A 27,110-nucleotide genomic window follows, 5' to 3' on the forward strand; every position below is an offset into this window, starting at 1 on the left:
GGGTCACACAACTAGTATGTATCAGAGATAATATTTGAACTCTACTTTTCTTGTCTCCAGCTTCATTGCGTTATTCACTGCAAGATTTAGCTGTATCTAAAGGACAATTTACTTCAAAAGTATAGTCATAAATATACAAATTTACTCCCTAAACAAGGGGGGAGGCAAAGTGCTTCTGTCAATTTGGCTGGAACATATAGTGTAGGATGGAGAAAAGCATGAAAGAAGGTTGAATTGAAGGCAAGCAAAGTGGTATCAATTATACATGTGAAAATCATGCAAAATATATTTCCATGGCAGCCATATCCCCAAAAAAGAAAAAAGCAACAACAACAAAATAAATGCCATAATTCAATTTGTATCTAGAATTCATCAGTTCTCTCTGGAAGTGAGATAGCATTTTTCATCCTGAGTCCTTTGGAATTGTTTTAGATCATTGTATTGATTGAAGTAGTTAAGCTTTTCACAATTCATCATTACAATATTACTGTTGCTGTGCACAATGACCTCCCAGTTCTTCTCCCTTAACCTTGCATCAGTTCACATAGGCCTTCCCATATTTTTTTCTAAAACTACCACCTTTACCACTTTCTTATAGCATAACAGTATTCCATAGCAATCACAACATAAGTTGTTCAGCCATTCCACAATTGTTGAGCATCCCTTCAATTTCCAGTTCTCTAGCACCAGATAGTAGCTACAATAAACATTTTTGTACATACAGATCTTTTTTATTTTTCCTTCGGTATCTTGTTAGGGTACAGGTATAATAGTGGTATTTCTAGGTCCAAAGGAATGTGCAATTTTATAGCCTTGTGGGTTTAGTTCTAAATTGTATTCCATAATGATTGGACTAATTCATAATACCACTCACAGTTTATTAGTGTACCTATTTTCCCTCAATCCATCTAGGATTTGTCAATTCTAATAGGTATGAAATTGAACCCCAAAGTATTTCTATAATCAATAGTGATTTAGAACATTTTTTCTATGTTCTATAGAGAGCCTAGAATTCAAAAAACTGCTTGTTCATATTGTTACAAATAATATTGCTATAGATGGACACATATATCCTTTGACTATTAATAGGAAATGGCTCTTAAAATTTTTTTTTCACTCAGTTTACTATACATTAGAGAAATGAGGCCTTGATAAGAGAAACTTGTAAAATTTTTTGATATTACCTCATTGTCTATAGTACCTTTTAGCAAAATGTAGTTTTCCTGATTATCTTTTTAATTAGTGTCATTTTCACTTTTGCTTTTTCTGAGATGATTTCTACCCTGTTTTTTTTTCTACTTCAGCTGAAGCATAATAGTTTCTTTTCCAGTTCTTTATTTCAACTCTATATGTCTTTTTTTTTTTTTTTTTTTTTTTTTTTTTAAAGAAACCCTTACCTTCTGTCTTGGAGTCAATACTGTGTATTGTCTGTATATATGTCTTTCTGTTGCAAGTTTGTCTTTTGTAAATAGCACATTGCTGGATTTATTCTAATTTCTAATCTATTTGCTATTTGCTTTCCTTTTATTAGTGAGCTCATCCCATTCACATTCACAGTTATAGTTATTAATTTTGTTTCCCTCCAGCCTATTAGTTGAGGGCAGTGAGATGGAGTAGTGAATAGAGTGCTAGACATGGAGTCAGGAAGACTCATCTTCCTGAATTCAAATTTTGCCTCAGATTCTTTGCCCTATTTGCCTTGGCTTCCTCATCTATGTAATGAGCTTGAGAAGAAAAAAAAAACACTATAGTATCTTTGCCAAGAAAAACCCAAATGGGGTCCTAAGGAGTTGGACATGACTAAAAAACAACAAAACAACACCATTGCTGCACCTAGTGACAGCAAAGGGTCACCTATAATGTCTTTATAACCAGTTGTCCAATACCCTACATCACTTGCTCCTAAATATCTCAAGGCTGAGAGCTCTTGAGCTGTGGTTGCTGCTGCTGCTATCTTCTCCAAGGCCCATTGGTACCATCATACGCATGCTTTCTGGGATAGGCCTCTACCCCAGTAACATTAACCTGCCAATATCTTAATTTGTATTAGGCTAGAAAATGTGTCACTTTGACTTTTTGTTGGCTCTGCTACTGCAAAATTTGATTTGAGGTATTATTTTAAGTTGTTTGGAGGGTAATGTTGGGAAAGTTTAGCCAAGTTGCTGTCTATTCTCCGCCATCTTGGTTCCCATAGTATATTTTATTGACAGTGAAGTGATACTGCTGATTATTCGGCAGGTGAGTGCCATGGGCAGATCAGTGTTTTGGAACAGGAATTGAGGAGCTTTGTGAAGGATGGATTTGGGTTAGATGGATGAAACTTGAGCCAGGGAAATGCAATTCTTTTTCCTACTCCAGTTGACCCTCCTGCTCTTAGTTTGATGGGAACTCATTTGCTGAGTAAGCCATATTGGGCACTAGGCTGAGCTCAAACTCCAGAAACTTGAGGTTACCTCAGAATTAGATTCTGAAAAGGCCTGGGCTTATAGACCCCATTTCTCCTTTCTTATCCTCTTGTCAGCACAGTCCTAAAACCCCCAGTTTCCAACAGCTGAGTCACTTGGTTTCTTCTCTCATTCAGCAATCAGCCCTGCTTCCATTCTAAGAACAGTATTTTCATTCCTCTTCAGATATAACATATGTTCCTACGGAAAAGAGCAGCCATGAGAGCTCCTAACACTGGTTGGATTCCTAAGGGAAATGTGGATCTGGGGTTTTTACCAAGAAGAGAGCCAAGTCCCTGTTGAGTGTTTAGAGACACTAGACTGATTGGGTATTTGTAGCTTCAATTGGGAGGTGTGAGAAATGAAAACAAGACTCCTCTGGTCCAGGATTATTGGGGATTCAATTGCTTAGCAATTGATTGGAGGATGCCCAGGTAATGTTCATAACAGACAGCACAGAATGCAATTTTCTGAAAAGCTGTAGGGGAGAAGCTTAGGGAGCCTGCCAGGCTCCATGCTCCAGATTAGAAATCTTCTGCTATTGACAATGGCAATTTGAACCAAATTTGTTCTTTTCATATGCAAATAGTCTGTCTGCTGTGCAGCTGCCTCTGTCACTGTTCTCTCCTTCCCAAATGGAGAAGCTTCCTGGGAGAACCTTTGTTTTGAGCCAGAAGCCCAAATTTCAGTTATCTCATCAAATGAGATAACATACATAAAGCGCCTTGCAAACCTTCAAGTGCTATATGTATATATTCTATTCTCTTCTGCCAAGTTTCTCCAGGACACTTAAAAAAAAGAGGACTGCTACAGGCCCTGCCTAGTTTGGGTACGTGTCCTAAAAATTTCTACATGAATTTGACAGCCCAGCACGCTTCTCTCTTATTTCTCCTGACTGAAATTCTATTCCACAAATAATTATTATGCACCTATTATGTGCAGCAATAGACTGGTGACACTAAGATAAAAATGACCCAGTCTGTGCCCTCAAGGCTCCTACATTGTATTGAGAGACTAGAGCATATAGAAAAATATGTTTAAACAAGTTATGAAGGACGGAATTTCAGCTGGGAAAAAATGCTAACAAAGACAGACAGATGGATGGAGACACAGAGAAAGAAGGAGTAGAAGCAGGGAATGCTTTCTTCAGAAAATAACATTTGAGTTGTACTTTCGAGGGTTTCAGCAAAGCTTTGGTGAAGGAGCGAATTTCAAGACATTGGAGACAAACTGTGCAAAGAAACAGAGGGAAGGGATGTTGTCTACACTAAATAGCTTGGAAACCAACTTCACTAGAATGGAAAATGTGTGAAGGAGACTGACAGAAAGAAAGACTGGAATGATAGATATGGGAGCCAGATTGGGATTTCCCTCACAGCCAGATTGAGGGGTTTGCATTATATGTTAGAGGTGCCAAGGAGATTTTGAAGATTTTAAATTATGCAGTGACCTGTTTTAGGAGAAGTAATTTAACAATTGTGTGGAGAAGAGAATGGAGAAATTTCAGTCAGGAATACATGATAGTAAGAGGCTATCATAGTGTTGATGAGAATATCCTGATATTTGCCATCTGAAAAAAAAATTAGATTAGTCATGTGTGTTTATATATAACCTCTTCTTTTAAAAACCTTTAACTTCTGTGTATTGGCTCAAAGGTGGAAGAGTGTGTTAAGGGTGGGCAATGGGGGTCAAGTGACTTGCCCAGGATCACACAGCTGCGAAGTGTCTGAGACCAGTTTTGAACCTAGGACCTCCCGTCTCTAGGCCTGACTCTCAATCCACTGAGCTACCCAGCTGTCCCCATAACCTCTTTTTAAATAATAATTCTCTTTGTAATTTTTAAAAATAGATAATTGATTTAAATTAAGGAATTCATCAAACAAGTAAACCCAATATAGCCATACTTAAGGGAGAGCAAAGTGGATAAATTTCAGGGCCTGGAATCCTGAAAAATCATCTTCCTAAGTTCAAGTCTGACCTAGACACTTACTAGCTGTGTGACTCTGTGCAAGTCACTTAGACCCATTTGCCTCAGTTTTCTCATCTTCCTAAAATGAACTGGAGAAAGGAAATGGCAAACCACTCTAGTATTTTTGTTAAGAAAAACCCAAATGGGGTCACAAAGAGTAGACTATGACTGAATATATGTAACAATAACAAATCCTACTTAGAAGGATTAAATGATTGACAGAATAAAGTAAAAAAAAAAATTATTAAGTAGCTACTATTTACCAGGCATTTTAAACAAGTTAATCTCTTTTAGGATGAGACAAATAAGGAAGCATCTAACTCTTAAGTATTAAACTTCATCAGAAACAAGAGTCCCATTTCCTGTAAGGCCTCTTTCTTAGGGTGTTGCATTCTCTAGTATTTGATGAACTTCCAGGGTTACCTAGGCAGCAGAGATATTTCTTCTGTGGTCCAGTTCTGTTCATTTAGCTGGTCTTTGCACATCAATCAGTCAATAAATGTTTATTAAGCCCTTGTTCTATGCCAGGATCCTTGCTATCGAAGCCAGGGATAGGAAAAATAAAAGGCAAAAGACAGTTCCTGCCCTTGAAAGTTAGAGTAAATAGCTACTAGGGACAAGCAAGTAACATAAAGGATAAATTGAAGATGATCAACCCAATAATCCTCAAGATGGTGAATGAAAGGAGATCAGACAATCTTCCTAAAAATGTAGGATTTTACCTGAAACTTGAAAGACTTGGGAAGCAGAGATAAGGATGCAGCAGTTCCAGGCATGGGAAGATGGCCAGAGAAAATGCCTGGACCCAGGAGATGGAACATCTTGTCAGAGGAATAGCAAGGAGGTCACTGTCACTGCCTCAAATAGTACCTATGTTTCAGGGGACATTATAGATTTTTGTTTTGTTTTTAGGACTATCATGCCTTATTACTAACTGAACTTTTAAAAAAATATATGCTTTCAAAATTCTGGCATCTAAAAGATGGTGGAGAAGGTATACAGATCCACCTGATCTCTACCAAATTATCCTCAAAACAATTATGATATAAAATCTCAAAATGAATTCTGGAGGAGCATAACACACAAAAAAATGAGGTAAAACTTTTTTTCCACCCAAAACAACCTAGAAGGCTGGCATGAAAGATCTCTTACAGTCAGGTGGAAGTGGAGGCAAAGCAACATGCCAGGACTAGCCAAAGCCTGGCAACAGGTCTTAGGTGCAGCTGAAGCAAAGGCTTTTGGAATTGTCAGCCTCAGATGGCAAGGGGCAAGGTTGGACAATTGCTCAGGAGACCACAAGTCAGGCTTTGCTGGCTCTGAGTGCAAGACTCTTGTCATATTGTACATACACAGATCCAGGTCACACTCCTGTGTCATGCAGTCTCAGGATATGGAAGAACATTAGTCCACACCAATCACAGGAAAGCAAGGAACCCTGGTCACAGTTCCAAGGCAGAAAAAAGTGTTTATGGTTACTCATAGACCAGAGCACACGCCTGGAGATTATTAAACACACCTCTCCTTATATCATACCACCTTGGAAGTATTGAAAACTTATAAATTCCCACAGTTACTTCTGAAGGCAGGTACAAAAAGAGCCTGAAGCTTGAAATAGTGCTCCCTTCACCCTGGGTACAGAGGCTAACTTTAACAGTTTTATTAAGTTAAAAGAAAAGAAAAAGGCTGGAAAATAAGCCAACAACAACAACAACAAGAAACTAAACTTAGAAAGTTTTAAATTTTGGTGACAGGGAAGACCAAAACACAAACTCAGAAGAAAACAACAAAGTTACTACTGATGCAACTAAAGCTTCAAGAAAAACACAAATTGTTCTCAAGCCCCAAAAGAATTAATGGAGCTCAAAAAGGATTTAAAAAATCAAATGAGAGGTGGAAGGAAAGTCAGGAAATATAATTAAACAGGAAAATCATGATGAAAGAGTCAATAACTTGTTAAAGGAGCCACAAAAAATACTGAAGAAATGAACCCTTCAAAAAAAATACGCCAATTGGTAAAAGAGGCACAAAAAATCTACTTGATAATTACTAAAAAGTAGAATTAACCATATGGAAAAAGAGATACAAAAATTCACTGAGGAAAATAATATTTTTAAAAATTGAGTTGGCCAAATGGAAAAGGAGGTACAAAAGCTCACTGAAGAAAATGATTTCTTAAAAATTAGAATTGGACAAGTGGAAGTTAATGATTTCATGAGATATCCAGAAATAATCCACGTCAAAAGAATGAAAAAATAGAAGGATCAGAAGGCCTGCAATATAATATTCCAGAAGTCAGAGGACATAAGAGTTCAACCAAGAATCAGTTGCCCAGCAAAACCAAGCATAAATTCTTAAGGGAAAAAAATGGGCATTCATTGAAATAGAGGACTTTCAAATATTCCTGAAGACCAGGCCTTAATGGAAAATGTGATTCTCAAATACAAGACTCATAAGAAACACAAAAAAGTAAACAGGAAAGCAAAATCAGAAGACATTCAATAAGGTTATAAACTCTTTACCTACTTACATATGAATCTTTTAACTCCTAAGAAGTTTATCATTATTCAGGCAATTAGAAGTATATGTAAACAGCAGGCAAGGATGTGAATTGAATATGATGAGATGATAGCTAACGAAGATTAAATTTTGGGGTAAGAAAGAGGAATATTTTGAAAGAAGGGGAAGGGAGAAATAGAATGAGGTAAATTATTTCACATAAAAAAAGAAGCATTAAAAAATTTTTATAGTTGAGGGAAAGATGGGGCAAATAGGAAGGGGAACATGAATCTTACTTTCCTCATAATTGGCTTGAAGAGGGAAGAGCATACATAATCAATTAGATATAGAAACCTATCATACCCTCCAAGAAAGAAAGAGTGAAAAAGAGATAAGAGAAGGTGGTGATGGGGAGCTGATAGATATAATAAAGGCAAATTAGATGATGTGGTCCAAAGCTAATGGGGTAGAAATTGGAAGAGGATTAATATACAGTTATCATGATGGTAAAAAAAAAAATTTACACCAAATTTCTCTAAAATAAAGGCCTCATTTCTCAAACATATAGAAATGAATAGAATGTTTAAGAATATAAGCCACTCCCCAATTGGTAAATGAGAAAAGAATATGAATAGGCACTTCTCAAAGCAATTAAAATTTTCTTTAGTCATACAAGATAATTCTAAATGAATTAATTAGAGAAATGTAAATTAAAACAATTCTGTGATACCACCCCAAACCTATCAGAATGGCTATTATGACAAAGGAAAGGAAAATGACAAAATTTTGAGCAGATATGGGAAAATTGAAATACTAAAATACTAATGGGTGAGTGAACTAATTCAACCATTTGGAAGAGCAATTTGGACCTATGCTCAAAGGGCTATAAAACAAGACATACCCTTTGACTCAGCAATATAATTACTAGTTTTATATCCAAAAGGGATTAAAAATCAAAAGAGGGAAGGACTTATATGTACCAAAATATTTAAAACAGCTATTTTTGGGGGGGGGGTAAAGAATTGGAAAGTGAGGGGATACCCACTAATTGGGGAATGGTTGAGTAAGTTATAGTGTAGTATTGTAATGGAAAACCATCGTACTCTAAGAAATGACAGGTAGAAATAGCTCAGAAAAACCTGGAAAACCATAAATCAAAGCAGAGTAAAGTAAGCAGAACCAGGAAAAAAATGAACACAATGATGGCAATACTGTACAATGAACAACTGTAAATAATTTAGCTATTCTTAGCAATACAGTGATCCAAAACAATCCCAAAGGACTCAAGATAAAAGATGCCATTTGCTTCCAAAGCAAGAACTGATGGAATCTGAATCCAGACCAACACAAATTTTTTTTTATTTTCTTTCTTAAAGTTTTTTTTGTTGTTGTTTGAGTTTCCTTCCATAATAAGATTAATATGGGAAAATGTTTTATGTGATTACACATGTAAAATCTCTATATCATATTTCATACCATCTGAGTTGGGGGGTGGAAGGGAAGGGAGAAAGAAAGAATATTCAAGACAATTCTTTTTTAAATGTTGGAAATTGTTTTTACATGTAATTGGGGGAAAATAAATTAAATTTGATTTTAAATAGAAATTCAACCATGTAAATATAAGACATTTTTGTCTAGACAGCTTTTCAATATACAAGATTTTTGTCCATTTTTTAAAAAAGTTAAATCATGAATAGTTCCATTTCTTGATTTTTAGTTTTTTAAGGAATTTTTGTGCCTGGGGCCAAATTAACTAAGTAAGGCAAGGTTGCATGGGGGTAGTGTGCTATAGCTGAATAGGACAAAGTTTGTCTCTCCTCTTGGCAAGCTGACAACTCCTGACCCAAATAACCAACATCTAAGAGCACGCAGGTGGTGACACAGTGGTGAGGAAAGGAAGCCTCAAGGGTACGGGAGACATCTGGCACTCTCAATGGTGACTCTTGAAGAAAAGCATAAGATCTAGATGGATACACTTTGTGCCTTCTGGTCAAGGTCCTACTTTAGGTGATAAAAAATGAAAATAATGGGGCTTAGATCATAGTTGTAGGCAGTCTGACTGTAAAGTAATGTCCTCTTTTCAAATTTAGAGGACAGAGACAGACAAAAGACAGAGAGAAGAGGGAGAAAGAATCTATAGAGGGGAATTGATAGAGATTTGGGGTGGAGTAGATTTAAAGAGAGAGGCAAGGGTTTGAAAGAGGGAAATTGAAATGATCAGTAATTGAGAGAGAAAGAGAGGCAGTCTTAGAAATATGGAGAAAGAGAGAGAGGGAGAGGCAGAAAGAGAAGGAAAGAGAGAGGAAGATTGGGAAAAGGGTAGAAGATATTTAGCAAAAATTAAAAGAAAAGGAGAATGGGAGATTAAGAGATGGGAGGGACAAAGGAAGTGAGGGAGAGAGAAAGAAATTAGAGAGGAGAGTGGGAAATGGGAGAGGGATTTCCTTTAACTTGAAAGACAAAAAAAAAAAAAAACAACTTACTTTTCCCATCAGTTTTTTTCACACTACTTCAGAATATTTTTTCTTATTTTTACAAAAACATTGCTAATGTTGGCAACTCTGTACAAACTCTGGGAGCATGTGTGTTAATTAAAATATCCCACACAACCAGTTAAAAGGAAAAGAACACATGGTTATCTTTAGGGGTAAAGTTTTGGTTTGTTAATAGAGACATTTTCATGACTCCTTTAATTTTCAAGGTCTTATAAATATACAAATTTTGACTTCAGACACAGTTAAATGTAGGGAAATCATAATGCCAGAGAAACAGATTGGGACAATAGAGTCCAGAATAGAATTGAGAAATTTACAAAAAATAAAGCAGTAAATTAAAGTACAAAGGAGTTTAAATCCAAGGAGTTCTAAAAGAGAAAGTATAATTTGAGGAATTAGTAAAGTCTTAGAGATTATTTAGGGGATGAAAATTGAATATAAACTAAATGCCTATCTAGTGACCATAAATCATTATGGTGAGAGATATGGCCACATTCCTTTCACATTTAATCTTTTCTCTCTGTGTTACAGTATGAATAACTAATGAGGAAAGCCTATCTGCTTCTAAGATTCTTACAGTTTGGGCTGGGGGGAATATTGCCAGTCTTACTTTTTTTTTTTTTAGATGATTCTAACACTCAACATTTTTTACATCAAAAAAGTTACTCCATGACCTGTGTCAAAATATGATGCGTGATAACACTAGGAAATGTAGTATAAAGGAAAGAAATAGTATAAAGGTCAGTCTTACTTTTGATGCTAAAAAGATGAAATTATTTTAAAATAGACAGTATGTCAGAAACATGGCTCCATGTCCTTTGAACTCACCTTAGCCATTGTAAATGCAAGAAGCATCTTTTAACTATTTTTTTTTTAACCCTTATCGTCCATCTTAGAATCAATACTGTATATTGGTTCCAAGGCAGAAGAACATTAAGGGCTAAGCAATGGGGAGTGGGGGCTAAGTGACATACTTGCCCAAGGTCACACAGCTAGGAAGTGTCTGAGACCAAATTGGAACCCAGTTATCTCCCATCTCTTCCAGCTTCTGGCTTCATCAGCTTTTAGCTGTCCCTGGTATTTTTATCTGTTGAAGTTCTGAGTGACCTGAGTCCCAATATGACCTCTGAGATTTATTGTTTTGTGACCATGAGCCAAAAGGCACTCATTTTCTATGACTCAGTTTCCTTCCTTAAATATGAAATAGGGTTAATAATTCCAGTACTTACCTTTTTTATAAGATTATGCAAGGCATTAAGCCCCTCCTAAGTGCCTAGCATTGTCTTCAGCTGTAGGGGTACAAAGACAAAAATGAAAACAATTCCTACTCTCAAAAAGCTTACATTTCGCTGTTTTGAGGATCAAAAAACGTGATTTAAAAAGCACCATGTAATTATCAGCTTTTATCATTTTGTACCTTGGAGCTATGAGAGTTTGGGTTGGTTACAATTGCTAAGGTAATAAATAGAAAGAATAGAGAGCAAGATGGTAGGAGAAATTGAAAACAGAGGAGTATGTTGTACCTCTAATTAAATTATCTAGCAGGGCAATCATGCTGGTACAATGCTACAGATATTTTTTAGTATATGATGTAAGTTGATTTAATCTAAATGTAATCACAGGTATAGAATGATAACAATGAAACCAAATAATGGGATCTAATAATTTATGGACCTTAAACATCTCCCAAATTGGCTTCTCAGTTGATTACCAGCATCTAATCTTCTTGAGTGCAAGGAAGATGGAATAGTAGGTTTTATTATCAGCATTAATATATTTATTTCCTCAGAGTGCATGAAGCATCCAAAAGGGTATTAGGAATGTAGAAGGGGGTTCGTATATCACCTCCTAGCTTGTTACACTCATAGCTCTTGGAAAATTTCTAGTTCTGTTGGCAGAAGTGGGATAAGAATGACCCCATTGAAGGGGACAAAATTTATTTCCCTAAAGCTATGTGTTGGTGAAACCAATTTTGTGTTCCAGGAAATCACCAGTCTCCAGCTTCTATATCCTTAATGTCTTCCCCCTTAGGCAGTTGGAGGAAAGTTTTCAATTTGCTTGACTACATGGTTTTGGAAAGGGAAACGAATATGTTCTGAGGAGAAACAGAAGTATGTGATGGGCAGCAGATGCTTTTGTACCCCAGCTGTAGCACAAAAGTCACTGTAAGAAAGGGAGCCTTTGTCAGATGTTGCAGTGGGATTTGATGAAATTGGAATTGCAAGATGGGACCAGGATTTTCACTGCCTCCCTCTCTGCAGTCAAAGACATCTACACATTTGGACATAGCGTCTCTTTGTGACTTGGCCATTCTCCCAAATAAATGAACACTAGCTTTCCTGTGACATCCCTGCTTGGAGTGTCTGCTAACTGTGATGCCTCATAGAGGCACATACATTCCAGAGAAAGCTTTCTGTTTGCTTTCTGTAGTAATACTGAAAAGAGAATGAACTGAGATCAGAATCTTGCAAGGATAATAGTAGCTTCAGAGCTAGAAGGAAACTTAAAAGTCAACTAGTCTGTTCCCTTCCCTCTTTTAGATGAGGTCTAGAGACTTGACCAGGGTTGTGTAGGCAGCGAGTGACAAGTCACTTTACCCATCTAAGGATGATTTTCTCTATAGTAGGGGTAATAATGATATTTTATTACAGGGTGGTTGGGAGGTTCTAATTATATATAATATATATAGCATGTGAAAAACCACAAAATGATATATAAATGTCATGCATTATTATTATAGGGGAATCTCCATAAGAAGTTGGATTGATTAAAAAAAAACAAAACACCATGAGAATCAGATGTCTTTGAGTCTCAGAATGTGGTCTGTGACCTCTTGGGGTCTCAAATACTTTCAAGGGTTTTGCTAGTTTTTTTAAAAATATTTATTAATATTCATTTTTAACATGGTTACATGATTCATGCTCCTACTTTTCCCTTCACCCCCCGCATCCCCCCCACCCATGGCCGACGCACATTTCCACTGGTTTTAATGTGTCATTGATCAAGACCTATTTCCAAATTGTTGATAGTTGCATTGGTGTGGTAGTTGTTTTCTAACTCTTGCTGGGTTTTAAAATCTTTCCTTTCTCAGAGATCTGACAGGTATACTATTCTGTATTCACTTAACTTATTTATAGTTTCCCTCTTTATATTCAAGGCATTCACCCATCCTGAATTTATCTTGGTGTAGGGTGTGAGATGTTGGTCTAAACCTAATCTCTCCCATATTGTTTTCCAATTTTCCCAGCAGTTTTTGTCAAAAAGTGGATTTTTGTCGCCAAAGTTGGGCTCTTTGGGTTTATCAGATTGTCTTGCTGAGGTCACTTACCCCAAGTCTATTCCGCTGATCCTCCCTTCTGTCTCTTAGCCAGTAACATATTGTTTTTCAATAATTTTTAAGGCTGTAAAGGGTTCCTGAGATCCAAATATTTGCAGACTACTTGGTTAAAAGAAAGAATATCATGGTTAAAATATGTGGAATTAAATCTCAGCAGCATTGATTTTTGTAACTATGTAGCCTGGGACACTTAATTCCTCTGTGGTTCAAGTTCCTCACTTGTAAAATGGGTAAAATAACACTTGCATTGTCAACCCAACAAATAATACTGAGGAAAGCACCTTCTAAATCATAAGAAAGTGTAATCTACCCTAGAGCTGTGGTGGTGGTGGTGATGGCTATTCCGGGAAGGTATAGTTCAGAATAGCATATTTGTCTTCCTGTAACTAACCTTAACAGAGTTTAATTTATTTGCCTACGTCCTCCTCCAATCCCAGGTCCCTTGGTACTAAGACTTAGTACTAAGGTATCTTTCCAGACTATTTGCTTATTATTCACTCTTCATGCTAACCAAAATGGCCTACTTGGAATTTCCTATGTATGATATTTCTGTATCTTTAATACCTTGGATTGTCTAGAATTCTAGTCCTTCTCACTTATGAAACCTAGCACTATTTAAAGTTCGTCTACAATGCCACAATTAACCTGGTTCCCTTCTCTCCCTGTACTCCTGCACTAGCTAACCAAGTCGTTTGTATTCCCTGTCCCCCCGAAATATTTACTTCTCTTTTTACATGGTATTCTTCCTCTAGTAAGATAAGCCTCTCAAGTATAAGAACCATTTTATGGTTGCCATCGTTAGCCTATTGACATTTGGATATTGTAGTTATTTAAATAATGGACTTAAAGACATGTCATAGTGTTCAATTATTAGCCCAATATCCTTCCCTCATCTACAAAAATATTTCTTCCAATCCTTGGGTCTGCCTGTGGAGACTGTTCAATAATTCCCTCTTATCTTTAGAAGCTGTGTAGATGCTAGAATCATAGAAATTAGGAGAGACCTTAGAAGTCACTTAATCCAACCTTCTATTTACAGAGCTGGAGTTCCTGGATTCAAATCTGACCTCTGATACTTCACTTCCTAGCTATTTAAGTTTGGGCAAGTCACTTAACCTCATTTGCCTATCCCTTTTGTCTTTGAGTTGTTACTAATACAGAAAGTAAGAGTTTAAAAAATCAAAGATTAGATAATTAATAACTGTTGAATTGAATTAATTTGGAGAGAGGGAAAGGGAGCACAAACTTTGAGAGTTCTCATTTTGTCTCTCTCTGTCTCTCTGATTCCCTCTCCTTTCTTCCTTTTCCTAATCCCGACCCCCCAGCAGATAATAGTGGTACTGCAGAAGAAGAATGGGGAATGGGAGGTTAAGTAGGAAATGTGAAAATGTCAAAGAAGAATATAAAGAGAGAAAGACCTAATGAGGAGATTTGGAGCTTTACTTTTTAATTATTCTGTCTCCATTCATGTCTTGCTTTTGTGAAAATTTACAGCATCCTTTGGGGCTACCTGGCACATTTTAGAAGCACCTGATGCTTTTAAAACAATAAGACCAAAATGAATGTCTACCAATCTGAAAAAGGAATGAAAGGCAATTTTCCCTTTAAAATAATGCTGCAATTATCTGTACTCCCAAATATTGCAATTTCAACCAATATGTGTGCATCCATTGAATCTGAACTCCACCTGAAAATCTACTGGTTCCATCAATTCTGTTCTGCTATAGGTGGGTCCCAAGCTATTGTTCCATTTCTAGCTAGCTATTGGAAATGTTGAATTCTTATTTTTTTAACTTGATCTAGAATCTATGTGAGAATGGCTACTTTGACTTGAAGACTGAGTCAAATAAAAATCTGGCTAACTTAAAACAACAATAAGAATTGATATCGGGCCTGGTAGATGGCTCCATGGATAGAAAACTAAGCCTGGAAATGGGAAGTCATAGATTCAGATCTGGTCTCAGACACTTCCTAATTGCATGACCGGGCAAATCACTTAACTCCCATTGCCCAGCCCTTGTCACTCTTCTTCCTTGGAGCTGATACTTAGAATCAATTCTAAGATGGAAGATTAAAGGTTTTTATTTAGAAAAAAAGTCAACTAAACAAATTGATATTTTATAAAGCGTTTTAAGGTTTGCTAAGTACTTTGTGTTATCACATTTGCTCTGTACAACAAGACATTTCATGTGTGTTATCCCTTAGCTGTATATGCCAAAGATGGGCTTGTAATTCAGCCCTCTCTTAACTCAAAAGTCTAGAATTATTTCTTTCATGCACAATGAAATGTACAAATGGGGATGCCAGCACAACACCCTTCTGGGATTATTCTCCTAAACCTCATTGACCCTGGCAGATTAGGTCCTCTGATGGATTGCTGCTATTACATTCAAGATTTTATGGGTGACCACATGAATGACAACTTTCTTAATGCTAGCCCACAAGCCCCTACCAGTATGTTTCCCCTCAACAATCAACTAGTAGACTGAGATTTTTTAGCAAAGATATTTACTTAAGTGACTTAATATAAAGTAGTTACAAAATAATTTGTCCCTAGTGCATAATGTCCTAAGAGTACACATAGAAATCTGGATATGAGGGTGGGTGGGCACAAATTTAAAGCACAATGATATAATAATGAGGTATGTATGTAAGGAAATTACATGGCTATGGAAAATCATAATTCTTCAACAAGAGAGTTTCAATATTTTTTATTTCTGGTCCTGGGCTAGGTCAAGCAGCTCACTTGGCTACTGTGCCACCTGTTTATTGGGCTTGCTTGCTTCAGGGATAAATCAGACAGATTACTTGGCTCTCAGAATGGTGCTCTCCTAGATCAGGCAAATGCCTCAGGCTCTGGGCTACTGCTGCTGGGCTGGGCTGAGCTGGGCTGGGCTGGGCTGGGTTGGGCTGGGCTGGCTGCTCTTCTGCTGAACTGCTAATCCCAAACTAGACAGGAATGTTGCTCTGCCACTGGATTCTTTTTAAGGCACAGTGTCACCACAGAATAGATTAATTCACCCAAATTCAAGCTATCTCTTTCATAGACAAATGCAAATTTTCTCTTCCATTACCTATTGGCTTGGCTCAGTGGTACCGAATTATCCTCTCTTATATTATTACAGTGCTCTTTCAGATGGAGTGCTAGTGTGTTTTTACAGTTAGAACTATGTTCCTTAGTCCAGAACTGATAGACACAACTCTTCTTTTGTCCCTTTAGGACCTCATCTTTGAGCTTTGTCTCTTCCAAACCTATAGTGTTTTTCAGTCATTTTTCAGTCATGTCTGACTCTGTGACCCCATTGGTGGTTTTCTTGGCAAAAGATACTAGAATGGTTTGCCATTTCCTTCTCAAGCTTATTTGACAGATAAGAAAACTGAGGCAAAGAGGTTTAAATAATTTGCAGGGACACAAAGCTAGCTCTCTCTCTCTCTCTCTCTCTCTCTCTCTCTCTCTCTATATATATATATATATATATATATATACACACACATACACTCACACAAATTTGAACTCTGGAAAATGAGTCTTTTTTTTTTTAAACCCTTAACTTCTGTGCATTGGCTCCTAGGTGGAAGAGTTGTAAGGGTGGGCAATGGCAGTCAAGTGACTTGCCCAGGGTCACACAGCTGGGAAGTGTCTGAGGCCGGATTTGAACCTAGGACCTCCCATCTCTAGGCCTGACTCTCAATCCACTGAGCTACCCAGCTGCCCAAAATGAGTCTTCATGATGTCTCTATCTACTGTACCACCTAGCTTCTTGTAGTAGGAGATAGCTAACCTCTCCTGTTCAATAATCCTGATTGTTAGTACCCTCACCTAGGATTCTCTTTTGCCTTATGGTGATCAGTTATGATTCAGTTATACTTCTTATTCTCCTTCATTTAGTCTCATGAAAATGTATACAAGTTCATTGTCTTGACTGGCCCCTTCATATACAGTTGCAGTTATTCAAGCCACATATACTTACTAAGACGTGAGACATTTGTTTTGAATCTATAGATTCTCCCCTTCATATTTTCACAATCCTCCTCTACTGCCCTCTCTGAACTTTAAACTTTGCTGAAATCTCACTAAGGCACATGATATACCAAATATTTGAAATGCTAACTGAAATGGGTCCCATGGAGCTATTGGTCTGTAGATATTCATTTTATGTGACTCAGTCTCTCTGCACATGGTGAAAAGAGTAGGGGCCTTCTAAAATATGGTGAGTGATTTGCTATGGGTCATTTTAAAGGCAACAAAATCATTATTCCTAAGTCTTACTTATGAGGCTGAGCAATATCAACCTCACTAATCCAATCAGTGAAATTTGGTGTTTATTTATAGCAAGTATGAATGGACAGGACAGAATGGAGGGATGAAGGATACAGTATATTGAAAGCAATTATCTTTGTTAAGAAAAAGGTTGGTCACTTATTAGGGAAGTCAAATCATATACATTTGACTCAATTAGGGAACATTGTAATTGAGAATATTATGACATAATGAAAAAGAAAATACTGGGAATAGGGGAATAACTAGATGCCAGACAAACTGGGGACACTCCCACACCTAACAAGGGAAGGACTGACAGGTAAACACAGGGAAACCAAACGGGGATGTAAGGTTTGGGAATGACAGTTGGTCAGCTAACTGACAATCTATTAACCAGGGAAAGTCAGTGTTAAAGGTGACTTCAAGATGTGGGTTCTTAATGGTTTAGAGGAGATAGGAAGTATAAACAAACATGGTGTTGATATTAAGTAAGGGAAGTAGAAGAGAAGGGTTTGCTACACTATGGAATAACCCAAATGATTTAATTAAACTGAGTTCTAAACTAAGCTAAACCTCTAACTAAAATAAAAGAGAGCTAGAGAGACGGGCTTCTCACTACCCTGATCCATTGTGCTCCAAGATGATCACAGATGTCACAGGAACCAGGAACAAGTCCTTTACACAGCCAGCTAATCCACAAACACTAGGGAGTAAGGTAGATAAATCTGCTGTCCACCAGCAGATAACCAAGACCTTCCCTCTACCTAGGCCACGATAGATGATTGAGGTATCTTCTTAGTGATATCCCACTCTGTCAGTTCTTTGGATACTTGGCAAAGCTGGACCACAGAGCCAAAACTTCCTCCCTTCAGCTTGGTCAAAACCACACTCTCTCCTTTCAAACCCTGGCTTCATTCCATTATGGAATGTCCATGAAGTCCAAGATTTCTTCAAGCTGTCATCTATACTCCTCATAACAATGCTAAGTCAGATACAATTGTTGTAGATTTAAAGTACTCGAGAGGTTTAGCTTGGAAAAGAAAAGACTTACTGAGAACAGGGTCATAGGTCTCAAATATTTATTGCAAAGAGACAGTTTAGGTTTATTCTGCTTAACTCAAAGGGAAATAACTAGGGAATTATAGGTTGAAACATATAAGAGGTCAATTTTAGCTTAACCTAAAGATTCCAAAAATGTATTCCTATTTATATCTGGAATTTCTTATTTGAGAGGTAGTGGATTCCTTCCTCTTGTAGGTGTTAAGTAAAGACTAATGATTCTTTGGCATAAAGATGATGAAATGGGTATTTGTGCTCCAGGCAGGGACTAAATTATATAACTTATGAGATTTTTTTTGGTTCTGTTTTGCAAAGTTTTTTGGATAGTTTAAACAAACTTTTGAGTGATGAGCATTTATACCTTGAATGCCTTTTCCTTTGTTTCTTTGCCTATGTTGGTCAGTTTATAAAGAATGGGTTTTATATTGCTATTTTCATTTCAATTGGGCATAAGTACTATGTAAACAAGTACTGTTTACATAGGTTGACTCCAGTTTCCTATGTGTTTCTTTATCTGAACTTGATTTCTTCTGGGAAAGAACCACTCTCCCCATCCCTACATGTTAATATGATATGAAATTGATGTGAGAGAAATGCATCCAAGTCTGTGGCAGGATCTTGCCCCAAGAATGGGGAGACTCAAACTCTGTTCAGTCCAGAAGTAAGAAAAGAATTTTATTTGAAGAAGTGGTGATTTCGGGTAGTAAAATTGTCCAATAACTGGTAAATAATCTGGGGGCTAATCAGGTAGCCTTAGGATTGATTGACAAGCCCAGGGTCTAGTAGAGTAGCTTCTTTGGAGCTGATAGTAGCAGCTCTTCTGTAGAGTGGCAGCTTTCACCATGGGGTGGAGGCTTCCATACCTTATGGATCAGGGCTGGTATATTTATTGGCGTCTGGTGTCTTAGCATCTCCCTTTCCAAACTCAGGTGGAGGTATGTCGTAGGGAATAAAAAGCACGTGCAAGATTGGAGGCCTCAGTGCACAGGTTCTATGTTTCTCCATTGTCCACTTTGTCATCATTTGTCAGGAAGAGGTCTTGATGTCCTTTCAGAGTGGGAAAATGAGGAGGGGATACAGTATACTGGTGGACCACGATAGGTAATTAATTATTTCTAAGAACAACATAAGCAATTAATAAAACAGAGAAGGTACTGTTGTGAGGATTATTTAGGTATTAGTTTATATATAGTTAATGTGGACCTAGCAGGAAGGGATAGAGAATTCCACATGGAATGGGGAAGCAGGAAGTGGTTTGCACTCTCTGAGAAGGACTCCATGGTGGGAGTTACAGGCAGTAACTGATTCCCTGGGAGACCTCAAGCTTGTGGAGTTGCACCCTGATTCCCTGGGATCCTGGAGTGTGGTGAAGGTTGGAATCAGAGGACGTCTATCCTGCACAACAGCACTGAGTAGGGAGTGATCTGCTATCTGGTGGACAACTTGCAGACTTTCCCTCCCTAATGGGCTACTTTGGACCATCAGTTCTGGAGGAGTTGGTTCCTGGCATCCTGAAAACAACTCTGGACTCTACTGTGAAGATTCCCACTCCAGTCCTGTTATTCTCTGGGCCCTGCCTGGCTTAGGTCTTAGTTTAGTGTAGTCAAGTCCTTCCCCTGACCCTGTGGTTTGCCCTTAGCTTGTAAGTGTAGAATCCCTCATTCCCATCCTTTATTATTGTTTCCCTCAATTAAACTGTTATAAACTTTTACCTTTTGCCTGCTGGTTCCATAGGCCCTTGCCTAGGTGGGCTTGAGTGACTGTTGAGCTTAACTACCATTCCCATTGACAGTTAACTCCTTGGCAGTAAACCCTGGTCTCCCTATCCTGTTTGGTCCTGTCCATCTGACATTCCTTTCTCTCTCACCCTGGTGTGAACCCACAAATAATAATAGTTAACATCCCTCCAATCCTCCATTACAGTTCAAAGCTGATGCCTAGCATAGGATATTACAGATTTAGTAGTACACAGAGAATAACTGCATATGAATAATATGATATAATAATATGAATAATCTACAATTCCTGCTTGATTGATGCTGAAACTGCAGGTGTTGCAGTTGATTTTTAACTAGTGAGAAATGCAAGATTTTAGAGTACGAGGGTTACTATTACAGAATTCCTAATACTGTCTCTTTCTGCCCATTGTCAGCCCACATCACAGTCAGAACTGAGGTCATTCATTTTGTATAAAAGTGCTACAATACCTTACACAGCAAGAGCCCACACAGATGGCAACAAAGGCAGGAGTGCCACTACAAAATTAAAAGACAGCATCATCAGGAGGAGAGAAAAGTTATCTGTAAGTAGAAAGCCAAGATAGAGGATGATAACATGTTTATTACATGAAAGGAAATCATCAAAACACTCATGAATGCATACCTATTCAGTAATGTGGTAGCAAGAAATCTAGTCTAAAAGTCAGAAGACTTAAGTTTTAGTCTGGGCTCCAACAATCAGTATAAATCTTTTTTTTTTTTTTTTTTTTTAACTTCTCAGACATGGTCTCCTCCATGGTAAAAAAGAGTACTGATACTTGTATTGCCTACCTTATAAAAATCTTATGGGGAAATGCTTTGTAATTCTTGAGTTGCCATTTTTATGATGTAACCTCGTTCTTGTTAATGACTTTCCATTTTAGCCATTTCATTCCAAAAAAATTGAAACATATTTGTTTCCATTTAATAACAATTTAGTTGCCCTTCCTCTCATGACCACTAGAAAAACAAAATTCTTGTAACAAGTGTGCATAGGTAAGCAAAACAAATTCCCATGTTGGTCACAACCAAAACTATCATTTCACATCTTGAGTCAATCACCTCTCTGTCAGGAGGTAGGTAGTATTTTTCATTATTGTCCTCTGGAATCACGGGAATGGCTGAATAAATTATGGTAGCAATTGAATACTATTATGCCATAAGATATAATAAAAGAAATAGTTTCAGAGAAACCTGAGACTCATATGAACTGATACAGAAGGAAGTGAGCAGACCTGTTTATACAATAAGGAACAACTCTGAAAACAAATGATTTGGAAAGATTTGAGACTGTTTAGCAATCCACTGATGGTTCATTTCAGTATCTTCAATATCCAATAATTTTCTTCAACCAAGCATTAAAGAAAGAATGCATGGTCTTAGCAAGGGAGCTGCTGTTTTGGAATGGAGAAGGTAATTGTCTGAGGTGGGGGAAGAGAGTGGATGGGTGTGGAGGAAGCACACTCCCTAGAGGATTGTATACCACCTTACTTTCTTTTCTTGTGGTAGAAACATGTGGCAAAGTAGGATTTAAGATAAAAGGATATGAAGGATTTCACTGATTCTCATATGGGTCACTACATTTTTGTTGAATGAAAGACTACTGCTATATAAGTAATTACAGTATCATAGCATTTTGGAAGCGGAAGAGTTCATGAGATCTAATACAAGCTGAGCAAGAATGTCCTCTATAACACATCTAACAAATCATTTTCTAGCCTTTAATTGAAACTCTCAAGAGGCATCTCATTCTACTTTTGAGTAGATTTTATTATTAGGAAGTTTTTCCTTACTTGAAGCCTAAATTTGTCACTTTTCAGGTTCCCTCACTCTTTTGCTCTTTGGAGTTAAACAGAACAAGTAGAAAAATATTTTTACTAGTGAGATCCCTTCAAATAAAGGACAATTGCCAAGACCTCCTTAAATCTTCCCTAGGCAAACCATCCTCACTTTCTTCAACTAATCCTTACATGAGTTTGAGATCCTTCACCATCATGGTTGCCTTCCTCTGGATATACCCTGTCAAGCTATTCAATGCCCGTCCTAAGAGTTGATGACCAATCTGAAGACGGTACTTCAGATATGTTCTAAGATAGAGTTCAATGGAATTGTTTTCTCCTTATTCTTGGATGCTAGGCTTCTGAATTCAGGTCATGATTACATTAGCTTTCTTGGCTTTTATTTCATACTGTTGATTGATATTGAGCTATCAGTCCTCTAAAATCCCCAGATTGTTTTCAGATAAAGTCATGTCTAGACATGTCTCCTTCATCTTGTACTTGTGAAGTTGATTTTTAGAATTCAAGTAATTCTTAGCTGTTATGTCAAAGTTTGAAATAACTCTATTTCACTTAAATCTTATTCTCACCCTACTATTATCCCCAGATTTCTACAGTGGATCACAATCAAGATAGGAATGTGTAGACCAGTGGTTCCCAAACATTTTTGGCCTACTGCCCCCTTTCCAGAAAAAAATATTACTTAGTGCCCCCTGGAAATTAATTTTTTTAAATTTTAATAGCAACTAATAGGAAAGATATATGTATTATTTCTACCTTTTTCGTAAAATATAGTAAAGAAAGATGTAAATTAGAAACATTGAACTTTGAAATTATGAAACTATTTATTGAACTCAGAATAGAATGTAATACAAAAGAAGTTAAAACATTCAAAATCATCTTAATGAGAAGGATGAACCCAGTGTGCTGCTACCAATTTAGTAATCCTCGGCTCTATTTTCATCAGCAGTAATCTTAAATCATTGTGATTGACTATTTGCAATTGGTTTATTTTTTTGTTAATAAATTGGTTACTGCACTGAATTCATGTACCAAAATGCACCCGTGGCCATCACAGCCTCCCTGGATCGCTGCAGCACCCACCAGGGGATGGTGGAACCCACTTTGGGAATCACTGGTGTAGACTATGGAGAAAGAACTCCCTTGCTTTTTAAATCTCTAATCTTTGCTTTCTCTGTTTTATAACCCCATTCAAATTTAACATTAATGTTTTAACTCTTGTGTACTAAATAATAATAACCCATTAGGAGTTATATAATGATAGTTTCAAATTAATAGGAAAGTGAAAGGATTGTTTTTTCTTATAGTGTTTTTCTATAATATAAAATAAAAATTTTCTTATCAAATTATATATGAAATCTTTTTTCCTATAGAAATTTATTTCTACTTATAGGGGAACATTTACTGAGACTGATTGTGTATTGTAAGAAATGAAGTAAAAGGGAGGATTTGCAGCTCATTGGAAAGCAGGGCAGTACAGTAGAAATAACAATTTGTTTTATAATCATAAAATCTAGACTCAGATTCCAGTTCTAATACTTACTGTGTCACCTGGGTAAGTCACTTAAAGTCAGTTTATTCATCTGTGAAAGGAAGGGTTGGAACTTGTAATGAAGTATTTCTTACTCATGATAAATTTCTATCCTATTCTCTAAATTACTTCATTACAAACTAGATGGCAATTATGATACCTTCTAGTTCTAAGACCTAGAATTCTTTTATTTTAAATTTAGGTTTTTTCAATTTTGAGTCAGTTAAAAAAACTAGTTGAATATAAGCCCCTCAAAAGAAAGCATCCTGCCAACCCCTGTTTCTGTTGTATGTAGAGAAGTCCCTGAACATCATAGATGCTTAGTGTTTATTAGAGAACCAGGAAGGTTTTGTATCTCCAGCTCACTGGCTATGTATTCTCATAGGGTCATGGCACAGGGAAAATGGAAGCAAGGTAAGGAAAGAATTAGAAGTAGCTGGATGGGACTAGAGGAATAGGACCTGACTCACTCTTATTCTCTCCCCATTCCAACAAGGGACAAGAAGTCTTAAACTTAACAAGGACAGATTGTATTCTGTTAGGAGAAAAAATTTCTGCCATTTCAGCCACTGTTTCAAGGTGTAAAAGGAAAGAAAAAAGAAATTAATGGGGAGAAAGGAAAAGGATGTGTATGGGGGAAATCCTTATCTTCTTAATTTTCCTCTGCAAATGAGGGAGAAGATATGAGAAAAAAGCAAATATACAAGATCATGATGTTATGTATGGTGAAAATACTGCCATTGGAGAGCTTAATGAATATTAGATATTTGGGTTATCTGGTCAGGAATGAATAATCTGTATCCTTCAATCTGTCTCAGAACTTGTTTAGATCCTGAAAGGGAAATGTTTCTAATATGACAGAAACAAAGGGGGAAAAAATCCTTTCCTTAAGGATTTTATATTCAACTAATCCTTTTTTTCCCCCTATTAAATCCAAATTCAGAAAAATCCAAGCTTAAAAGCAAAGAATCCTGGGTATTGGAGCGAGGAGACATCAAAAATGCCTTCTAGTCCAATAAACTTGCTCTTTCTCTTATTTCCTGTACTTCCTATTCTCCTCTTTCCATTCATGTTGATAAAAAAAGTTTCTGCCACTTTCTGTATAAGACCATCCAAGACAGAGCAGTCTATGGTCCTATGCTTTCTTGCCCGCTGCAAGTCTCCAAGGAAGGAATAGATCTTGCTTCCCCCTCTCCCATCCCCCCATTTTGGTGGTTAAGATTCCAAAAAAGTCAATTGTGTCTTGTTACAAGGTAGGTTTCATTGTGTCTGTGTCGGTTTTAGGGACTTGGAAACCATTCTGATCTAGCCCAGAGCTTCCCAGTTTCTTTTCAAAGAGATGGCTGAGTAAGAAGTAAAGCATGGGATTTCATGGTTAATTAACTAAAACTGAAGGAGAAGCTGTGAAGTTATCCACCAACACAGAGCATGTGTGGAGTCACACATCAGAGCTGTTTCTCCCCAGGCAGCCAAGACTTGCATGAGCTGCAAATGTGGTTAGTGGAAATGAGATCTCAATTCAGCTCGGCAGCATGTGACTTCCTATTTCTGTAAGGTACTTCCAAGGGACTTCCTCTGCAAAGTCGGCTCGAGCCTCTGGAGGTTTTAATCCAGAGCCATAGTGAGGTCTGCCTTCATCCTGGGCAGAGTTTTCCCTGAGAACGAGGTTTGAGTTTTCTTTTCCCTTTTTCTTTTTGCTCTCTTTTCCATGTGTCCTGCCCAGCATGCAAGGATCTGGTGGCTCCTACCCGGGACTGCAAGTTGAACACCCTGGTCCAGATCTCAGTGATCCATCCAGCGGAGCAGAGTGTGACAAGGTACTCCAGCACCGAGACTGTTGAGGTGAGCACGCCGCCTGGTCCTGTGGTCAGTCACTGGGGACCATGTGCTTTGTCCTTAAGGTTGCAGCCCTCAGCTGAGCCCAGTTACCACCTCAGCCTTCACCATTTAACTACAGGAGCCGGCTCGCTCTCACAGCTGGCATACCTGAGGGTATTAAGTGCTTATTGGCAACTGAAAAGGGTAAACAATTGGAAATGAACGCGCCTTTTCATGAAAAGACACGAAGCGAAGTTAGCACTTCGGACTTGAGCAGATTTTAAATAATGGAGGCAAAGGGTTTTCACGTAAGCGTGGATTACGGCTCAAATAGTGGGAATGCTTGAGGTTTCTGGAAATGATTTCTTTCTTTTACAAACATTTATGATCTCTCCCTGCCATTCATCTCCCCCCTCCCCCACCCGTACTTTTGACAAAGTTGAAAGTTCTGCGTTCTATGCCTGGTTACCTGTCCATTGTTTCCCTTTTATTCTCACTCTTTGTCTCTGAATGTTCTTTATTGTTTGGAGAGCAAACGGGGAGGTTGGAGGATAGGAGAATAGTGTGAGTATGTTTCTAATAATGGGGTACACTTTGGCGTTGAGAAACTATATTCTGAGTTCATTAGGGAGGAAAGGTGTTCCATACTTCTTGGGTGTTCCACTGTAACTTTGAAACAGAGCAATCTGTATTTATTGTAGCTTTTATGTGAAGTAACCAAACTGGTGGAAGTAATTATTATTTTAGTTCCCATTGAAGGAGAAAATATTTCTTTTTGATTCTATTTACTTTCCTGGTCAGCTAGTTTACAGTGTTAATGAAGGCAAGGCTATTAACTTAATCAATCTGTCTAAAGGAGAAGAAAGTATTCTCCCCACTTCTGCAAATCTGCCCTTTTTTATTTGGCTCCAGACTATTTTGCCATAATTTGAACCAGAAGTCATTCTCTGGCTTCATTATTGGCCTGCTTGCCTCTGAGCAGAATGGTTCAGGACAGATTCCCTGTCTTCTTGCAGTTTGGGAACAAGTGATTCAGACGGAGTTAAAACCATTTTCTTTCATAGCTGTGACCCATATTTTACACACAGCCCAAAGTCTGCCTTGTGGAAACTTTGGGTTCTGGTGACTGAGAAAACTCTGATTTAACCCTGTTGTTGATGGAATTCAGTACAAATGGTTAGTCATCCAAAGAAAACTTTACAAAAATAGCAAAATAGGTTGTTTTAGATGGAAAAATTTGGTTCAAGTCATTTCCTGTGCCTCTTTAAAATTCTGTCTTTACAAACCTTCCCAGTAAAATTAGAATGAAGCATCCTGAGGTATTTCAACATTTTAATCTTTAGGCAGAACACTTTGGCTGTCTTAAATAGCAGTATATACAAGCCAGATACCACCTGGATTGCAGAATGTCATCAAACCATACTATGTTATTCATTCAAAGTAATAATAATAGCAACAATAATAACAATTTGATGTTGCCTGTCAACATCTTAAAAATGTATCGTGGGTATTAATATATAACATATGTTTTATATATATATATATATATAATAGTATTTTAATGAGACAAAAATCTACCATATTTTCCATCATATTTAGAGTTTCTTCTATTGCTTTCCAAGTCAGGCTGGTTAAAAAACACAGCTGAATGTGCGAAAACAAATGGACTCTCTCATAGCATGACAGTCATAAATGAGTCACTGATAATGTGAAATGAACAGCTAACCTTGTGGTACAAACCATAGAGGGGTTTGCTAGGAGAAGCGTGGTTTTTTTTTTTTTTTTTTTTTTTTGCTTTTGCTTTTGTTGTAATCAGCCAACATCTTAAGTTGTTTGCACAAGTCATGTCCACTCCACTTAAATGCACCCAGAACAGAATGACAGCCAGGTCTCAGGAAGGACTCCACCAGACAGAGAAAATAAATTGTTTATCATGGCACAGCATGAGCAGGTCTGATAAATGATGACAGGGCCAAGTAAGGGCATTTATTACTATCAAGTAGCTTCCTCTCCATCCCAGAAACACCTCTTTCTCTGGTGTGATCAACTTTTTGTGCACTGAATGTTAGTTAGGCCAATGTCTATGAGTGTCATTTGGCCAATTAGGTCTCTTTTTCTTGTATGTCAAGTATTTCCTGGGGGGA

The 27,110-nt window shown here is 37.4% G+C and overlaps 1 protein-coding gene across 2 annotated transcripts in view; it reads left to right on the forward strand.

Annotated features, from left to right (window-relative positions):
- The window catches only part of INPP4B (inositol polyphosphate-4-phosphatase type II B), a 483,546-nt gene that overhangs the window by 18,880 nt on the left and 437,556 nt on the right, over window positions 1-27,110 (forward strand). For both annotated transcript variants that reach the window (XM_044680328.1, XM_044680327.1), the window contains exon 3: window positions 24,872-24,990. In XM_044680328.1, coding sequence (XP_044536263.1) covers window positions 24,872-24,990 — 119 coding nt within the window. The remainder of the gene's footprint in view (window positions 1-24,871; window positions 24,991-27,110) is intronic.

The sequence above is a fragment of the Gracilinanus agilis genome, chromosome 6, assembly GCF_016433145.1.
Source record: "Gracilinanus agilis isolate LMUSP501 chromosome 6, AgileGrace, whole genome shotgun sequence".
Classification (NCBI taxonomy): domain Eukaryota; kingdom Metazoa; phylum Chordata; class Mammalia; order Didelphimorphia; family Didelphidae; genus Gracilinanus; species Gracilinanus agilis.